This window comes from Panicum virgatum, chromosome 1N, assembly GCF_016808335.1.
Source record: "Panicum virgatum strain AP13 chromosome 1N, P.virgatum_v5, whole genome shotgun sequence".
NCBI classification, from domain to species: Eukaryota; Viridiplantae; Streptophyta; class Magnoliopsida; order Poales; family Poaceae; genus Panicum; species Panicum virgatum.
The window spans coordinates 13115829-13123675 of record NC_053145.1 but is presented as its reverse complement, the minus strand read 5'-3'; the positions used below and the strand labels follow the sequence as shown (position 1 = coordinate 13123675).

The 7847-nt window shown below is 50.1% G+C and overlaps 1 protein-coding gene across 1 annotated transcript; it reads right to left on the bottom strand.

The window, feature by feature from the left end:
• Nucleotides 1-1774: 1774 nt before the first annotated feature.
• On the bottom strand, nucleotides 1775-2810 carry LOC120655222 (cationic peroxidase 1-like). Its single transcript, XM_039932970.1, has 2 exons — nucleotides 2361-2810; nucleotides 1775-2281 (listed from the first exon to the last, which is right to left on the bottom strand). The coding sequence occupies exons 1-2, from the start codon at nucleotides 2808-2810 to the stop codon at nucleotides 1775-1777; spliced, it is 957 nt and encodes a 318-aa protein (XP_039788904.1).
• Nucleotides 2811-7847: the final 5037 nt, after the last annotated feature.

The window sequence follows — 7847 nt, the reverse complement described above, 5'->3', positions numbered from 1 at the left end:
GGGGTAAAACCCTTGGAAGTTTTCAACTGGCTTTATACGGTCTTCAGGGGCAATTTTGTGAATATTTGGAATGCCAACGGATTCTTTCCTTCTCAGGGAAGTTTTCAGTTTTTGCCACGAGTTTATATTGATTCTTAAAACTAAATGGAGGGATTTAAATTCAAGACTTGGGGGCTGCGGAATATATGTACCAGAGATTTATTTTTCAAATTTTTTGAAAAATAAAGTAGAAGAAAAAGACTGAAGTGACCATCAGCCTGATTCTATGATTCAACCTAAGGCTCGGGGGCTACTCCATATGGAGCGCGAGTACTTCGCGCACCATATATGATCAAGATTTCGGGACTTGAGCACCTCACAACCTCGAAGCAAACGGAAGTACTTGAAGGATTACTCGACGTATCTGAAGGAAGAACCAGAAGCAACCAAGTGGATGTTTTGACTGCCTGAAGTACTCGAAGACGCCCAACCAATTACTCAACGGCTGCAGGACTCGGCTACAAAGAGCTCAGGGGCTTGTCAGACCCGGGGCAGCGGGACTGCTTTTAGGCATAGAATGTTCTAGAGTAAGGGATAGCTCATGGATGTATCTTACCTCTTTTGTAACTACTCGGATAGGCGTAGAACTAGCTGCAGTACAAAGGAAACTACCCGATCGTGTTGTAGTAGGACTCCAACTATACTCGGCTAGGACTTTCCATGTAACCATGTTCCCCCGGATATATAAGGGCGGATAGGGACCCCCTCCAAAGACAACTACACCTAAGGCAATACAGACCACCACACAGGACGTAGGGTATTACGCAACTCGCGGTCCGAACCTGTCTAAATCTTTGTGTTCCTTGTACCATCGAGTTCCAGAGCTGTCGATTCTTACTTACAAACCCTACTGCTAAGGGTATCCCTGAGCAGCCTTGCCGGTAAATACCAACAGCGGGCGGTCTGAGACAGTACCCAGCTCCTGTTGTAGGAGCGGGGTACATTTGCACCCGACTCTGGAAAAAAACGGGGCGTTCCTAGAAATCATTTCTGTAGTAGTGCCTCCTTCTTCATCGCCTAGTTTTTCGCTTGGGAGGTCTAGCAAATGCCGGGAGCGGGGCGCGAGTTCTTGGCAGGAAGTTGGAGCTACTCTTTTGGCGTGTAAAAAACGGGGTGCTAGAGTCTTTTGCACCCGACTCTAGCAAATGCCTTGCCGGTAAATACCGACAGCGGGCGGTCTGCTACAGTACCCAGCTCCTGTTGTAGGAGCGGGGTACATTTGCACCCGACTCTGGAAAAAAAAACGGGGCGTTCCTAGAAATCATTTCTGTAGTAGTGCCTCCTTCTTCATCGCCTAGTTTTTCGCTTGGGAGGTCTAGCAAATGCCGGGAGCGGGGCGCGAGTTCTTGGCAGGAAGTTGGAGCTACTCTTTTGGCAACGGTGACCTGTCGCATCCTCTTGCTTCGGACTCGCTTGATTTGGCATCGCTAAGGAGTCGAAGCTGCTACTGCTATGCAACCATGCTCGATAATGATGATCCAAGGAGTCGCGTGGATATGTAAACCTATGCGGACGCCTTGTCTGGCTACTCTTTTTTAAATAATTTCATTCATCTTAATTGAAACTCAGAGCTCCTGCCATTTAAAAAAAAACTACCGGTGTGACCACCGATCGATTGAGCAAAACACAAAAAAAAAATGCATGAATAATGATGACAGACTCGCTGAACACCAGATGATTGTACATCAGTACATATACTCAGCATGCAGCACCGCCGGTCCACGGCAGCGCACAGCTAGTTGACCCTCCTGCAGTTGGTCCTGACCTCGCCATCGGCTCCGGTGAGGACGCCCACCTCCGACATCTTCTTCATCGCGCTGCCGAAGTCGGCGAAGAAGGCGGCCTGGCTCGCGGCGTACTTCTGCACGAGCGCGTCCAGGTCGCGGCGGCTCGTGAGCACCCGGTCGGAGCCCAGCAGGCCGCGCTTGCCCAGCTTGTCGTAGTAGCCGCTGTCGAACCTCTCGGGCGTGTGGTCGTCGAGCTCCGCCATGAGGCCGTCCGCGGTGGGCACCCGGCACCTCTGCATCTGGCTCTGGTCGACGTTCACGCAGTGCGCCAGGCCGATGGTGTGCGCGCCGGAGAGCGCCACCAGCTCCGGGGCGGTGAAGCCCTTCCGGGCGAACGCCGCGATGAGCGTGTCGAGGTTGGAGCCCGGCGACGGGAGGTCGCTATTTGCTTGGCTCTGGTTCGCCGTCCTCGAGTCGCGCCGGCCGAGCAGCAACGGCCAGGTCGTTCCGTTGAGCTGCATGCAGCGGCGATGGATGTGTTAGCTAGTGTAATAAACAGCAACTGCTTGGACTTGATGGGTCTCGATCTCTTACGGCCACGACGGCTTCCCGGGTGGCGAGGGCGAGGATGTCTGCGCAGGAGACGACGCCGGGGCAGGCGGCCTCGACCTTGGACTTGATGGAGTCGACGACCTCGAAGCCGCGCAGGGAGTTGGCGTTGGGGCCGGCATCCTTCTCGCTGGAGAGGATGCCCTTGCTCGGGTCCACGTCCAGGAGGACGGAGGCGTCGCAGCCCTGCACGAAGCAGTCGTGGAAGAAGAGCCGGAGGAGGGAGGCGCCCATCCGGCGCCCGCCGAGGGGCGGCGGGTCCCTGAACAAGGCACGGGACACCTCGTCTCTAACGTTTTGATCCAGCGACGAGCATCTCGCGGCGTAGAAGGTCGCCGAGAGCTGGCCGTGGGCGGCGGAGGAGAGGAGGAAAACTGCAAGGAAGAAGCAGCAATAATGGCGGCGGTCGCCGGTGGTGGAGGACGACGAAGCCATGGTGCCTTGGTTCGGAATCGGATTGGGACGGGCACGAGCTCAGATGTCTGTGGTGGCTCTATTTATCGAGCCACCATTTCGTTGCATGCTTGATTAATTGGACTCTACTCCCATGTGGCCATGTGGAAGAGAGATCTGGTAAAGATTTACTAGGATGAGGCTCCTTTGCTGTTATCTGCGACGATTACTGATCATTCTGCACTGAACATCCTGTATGATGCGTTAGTTGCTGCGTACGGTACAACTACAATATGAGATGAGATTTTCTCAGCCAGCAAATTGATTGCGTACGGTACAACCACAAGCAGTTTGCCAAGCCAGCAGACTGGTCTGATCACGTGTTACGATGCTAATCTTTTGGCGACCCAAGTCATATCATACACTACCGGAAATGTGTGTTTGCCGTGTGCCTTTTGGTCTGCCATGTGCAACATTTCAGACACACGGTAAACAAATTGTTTACCGTGTGCCTACCAAAAAACACATGGCAAAAAATCGGCACGACACTCGGCAAAGCTTAGTTTTCCGAGTGCCAAATATTTGGCACTCGGCAAAGAGGCTCTTTGTCGAGTGTCAAATATTTGGCACTCGGCAAATATAATTTTAAAATCTAATTTTGAACCACTAAATAAATTTAAATGAAGAAGTTTTGACCTACAAAGTTGTATAACTTCAGAAGATCTATGACTTTTATATAAATTTTTTATTTTTGAAAAAGTGATAGTAAATTTGTTCACAAAATCAATAGCTCTCTGATACAGTTTCAAAACTATATATGAGACCTATAAAATTTGTGAACAATATTACTACCACTATGCCCAATGAGAAAAAATCACAATAAAAGTTGTTGATCTTCAGAAGTTGAACAACTTTGTAGTTGAATTTTTTTTTAATCTGTAATCATCCTGTCAACGAAAAGTATGTTTGAACTTCTCAAATTTGAAATTCAAATTTCGTAAACAACATCGGATGGAGAAAGTACCAAAATGAAAGTTGTAGATCTCAAAAAGTTATGAAACTTTGTATTTGACAACTTTTTATTTGAATTTGTTTAGGACCTCAAACAAACCATTTACAGTTTTACACAGAAAAAAGAAAATGAAAAAACAATTGCCGAGTGTTTTTATGGGGCACTCAGCAAAGAGGCCATGTTATCGATCCATACCCATTGGATGGAGCTCTCCTATTGCTCCCCTCCTCCCCCACCGGATCAGGCCTGCCTCTCATTTCTCTCCCTCCCCTCACTCTCTCTCTCTCCCTGCCTCCCTCCATCTCTGCCGACGGTGGGGGCTACCTGCGCCGGCCGGCCCCAGCAGCGACGACGGCGCTGCCTCGAGCGCTGGCGGCGCGGCCTTGGGCCTTGGGTGGCGGCCAGCGAGACGCGGGCCTCAAGGGGCAGTGGTGTGGCTTCGAGTGGTGGCCGGTGGCAGCGCGGCCACAGACGGCGGCTGGCGGGGACACCTGGGCTGGCAGCGACGCGAGGCGGGGCGAGGCCGTGACGGTGAGTGTGGCGGCGCGAGGCGGCGTGGCGAAGCGTATCCGCCCCCAGCGGGTGGTGGCGCAGCCAGATTCGGCGGCGGCGAGATTTTTGTGTTTTTATCCTTTCGTAAAATCTTTGCCGAGTGTCGACCGTTTTCTGCTTCTTCTTTGAGGGTCCAGCCGTTGGGAGGGATGATGTCTTTTTCTTTCCCTTTTCTGGTGCAGGAGGAATTGGAGTACTCGTGGCCCTTTGTGCCGGCGGAGACGGTGGTGAAGGAGGTGGCAGTGGGGACGGCGGTGAGGTAGGCCGCGGAGACGGGCGATCAGTCTAAACGGGAGCCGTTGTGCTTGCAGTAAGTTTGATGTCGGCCTGGCGCCATAGAACGACCCCGTGCAGTGCGTCTCCCAATGTCTTCTCTCCATCCCCTCCAACGAAGTCGAGCTCAAGATCCTCATTATTTCCAACTATCTGCTCGACTGTGACGGAGGTGTAGCCAGGGGGTATCGGCCTTCCATGAATTGTAGTAGAAGGATTCAAGGGCAGGGCTGACCCGTATGCGACATGAATGGATATATTTCTTGCTCGCACATGAAGCTCGCACGGTGTTGGCATGGTGACATCATCCACTGGATACCTCTAGTCATCTACCGCCGTTGGATCAATCTGGGGTTGCTTTTCCTCTTGTACGTCGGGCGCCGCTGTGGATGCACAGCTGCTGCGTCACTGAGAGGCCGGGCTTATCACAACATCCGGGTGCGACCCAACAGTGCCCCTTTGGCTCAGAGCTAGCTGCACCCCCTCATTGACCCTGGCGTCCATCTGAGATTCCAAGGACGCAACCTTCTTGTTCATCTTTTCTTCAATGGCACGAAGTTTCTCTTCCTGTTCGGCTTTGCTCTTTCGGTGAGTCTTGTAAGAGGGATCTCCGGCCCAAGCAACTTTCCATGGGACCACGCTGATGCCGCGGGCTCGTCCAGGGTGTTCCGGATTCTTTAATGCCCTGGTCAGCTCATCATTCTCCCTTTGAGGATGGAATGTTCCTTGTTGAGTCTCATCTATTGCAGCGACTAGATCGCGGGACACTTCTTGCATATGCTCGGGCACGACCAAACTTCAATCCAACTGGTTTAGTGTCACGCCATTAGCAAATAACCACCACTTAGATCTATCCGGCCAATCCCAAGTCGTCGGCCTGAAGCCTCTATCCATAAGGTCCTGCTCCATCTTCTGCCATTTTTTAACTGACTTCTTGTACCCGGCAGCCCCAAGGTGGTGGCTGTACTTCTTATTTGCTGCATTCACCTTGGCTTGTTCGGATTTTTTTTGGGCTTCCCCTGATAGTTTGTATTGTTTGAACTCCTCCCAGTATGGTTTAACCTGAGGAAGATCGTCCCAGTTCGGCTCCTTATCCTTCTTGATGTAATTGGTGTACAACTTCTTCTTGAAAGTTGCAAAGGCAAGGGCCATCTTTCTCAAGGCACATTTCTTCACAAGTTCTTGGTCAACTCCTTCAGAAAGAGTGAACATATCCTTGAGTTCTGCCCATAGCATTTCCTTTTGATGTGCAGGCACGGCGTGTTGCTGTTCTTCGGGTTTGGTCGTTTTCCATAGTCTTGTGGTGATCGGAATTCTTGCCCGAACAATAACCCCACATTGGTTGACAAATTTTGTGCTAGCATCCTCTGGAGCACTTGGACAGCCCTCTGCGTCCACTTCTGTGACGACCTGTCTTCCCTCCATTTTCTTGGTTGGCCGGCGTCTCCCTTTTGACTGGCTCAACGAAGTCGATGCGGAGGTCGACTAAATTACAGAAAAGATATGTTAATCACAAAACTAATCTACCAAAGTCACCATGCATATAGTTTTAAGATTCGTACTGGAACATGCTGCTGTTGATTGGGCGGCAGCGCAAAGTCATCATCTTCTTCATTGGCATCTCCAGACATATTCAGGAACGAATCAGCTATCCGAGCATCTTCTTCAGCGATTGGCTGGGTGGTGTTGGCCCTCGTATCTTCGTTTATTGCGTCCAACATGTATTGCCCGGCGGCCTGCTCATCACCGAAGTGGTCCATCCTTAACTGAAACCGTAAAAATGTGTTAGAGTATGTGTCCATCCTTAAATGAAGCAGGAGAATTCAATTCTTTGAACGAATATGCGTGTTTGAGAGAGAGAGTGTGTGTGTGTATGTTAGAGGGACAGAAAAAGAGAGAGAGAGTTAGTGAGTGTGTGTCAGTGTGTCTGTGTGTGTGTGTGAGTGTGTGTGTGTGTGTGTGTGTTAGAGTGTATTAGACAGTGTGTGTGTGTGTGTGTGTGTGTGTGTGTGTGTGTGTGTGTGTGTGTGTGTGTGTGTGTGTGTGTGTGTGTGTGTGTGTGTGTGTGTGTGTGTGTGTGTGTGTGTGTCGTGGAACGGGGTCGAGGAACCGGGTCGAGGAACGGGGTTGAGAGTTGAGGGTCGAGGAACGGGGTTGAGGGTCGAGGTCTAGAGTTGAGGGTCGAGGGATGGCGAATGCGTGAGTTAGAGAGCGAATACGAAATTACTCGTCGTCGTTACACGAGTTACATGATAAATACATGAGTTACAGAAATACATGATAAATACATAAATACAAGCATTATTCACTCTCTATTTAAATACATGATTAAATAAAGTCTCTCTAATAACTAAATTCTATAACTAAATTATACACTATATATAAAGGATATAAAGTGGCTAGGAAAGTCCTTATAGGCGTACAGTATTAAAATGCAGTATGAAAATATTTTTAAAGTGATAGGTGTTGTTCATGTTATACTTGCCTTCCTCAAACTGCTCCTGCTGCTCAAACTGCTCAAAAGATGGCTGCTCCGGGTACTGGTACTGGGGCTACTCAAATGGATCAATGTCTACTCACGAACACATGGCCAAAAACAATACACAACATAAACATACATGCAAATAATAGCAAAAACTAAGAAACAGTACAACAATACATGAAAACAGCAACCAAAACTATGCTACAACTATTCTACGTGTTACAACGATCGCGTGGACATAAAGAACGCCTAAAACGGAGCTAGAACGTGAAAACTTCGCTTAAAACAAGATCCAGGGGCTAAATTGTAAGAAAAATAGAGTTTCTGGGGGTTTTCTGCAAAAACCAAGGACCTAAATGTAAATAAACCTTAGATCTGGGGTCTAACCCGCAAAAAGGCAAGGGCTGGATGGCGGGTTCGATTTCTAAGTAGTTCAGGGGGGTCCATGCAAAGTTCTGGGCCTAACTGGAAATAGTTTTGAATGCGCCTGGACTGCGAGTTTACTCAGAGAAAACTTAGGGGCTCTTTAACAAAAGTGGCAGCGCGAAGGGGTACGCGCGGATCTGATCCGTTGGATCACAATCCCGCGGCTCAGATTAAAAACGTTCGCGATCTAATCTGGTGCGCTAAACTCAGATCGGGCGGCCCGGGGCCAAAGGGCGCGCGGGGGCGGCGGCGCGGCTCGCCGGAGCTCTGCCCCGTGGCGGCGCTCGACCAGAGTTTGGCGTTTCCGGGGTTCCAAGGCTCGGTTTAAGCCGTG

What these genes read in the sequence shown, in the direction of transcription:
- LOC120655222 (XM_039932970.1), bottom strand. Translation starts at nt 2,810, where the DNA reads ATGGCTTCGTCGTCCTCCACCACCGGCGACCGCCGCCATTATTGCTGC. An exon ending in CCCGGGAAGCCGTCGTGGCC is followed by an intron (nt 2,282 to 2,360) that starts GTAAGAGATCGA and finishes CGCTGCATGCAG; the next exon opens with CTCAACGGAACGACCTGGCC.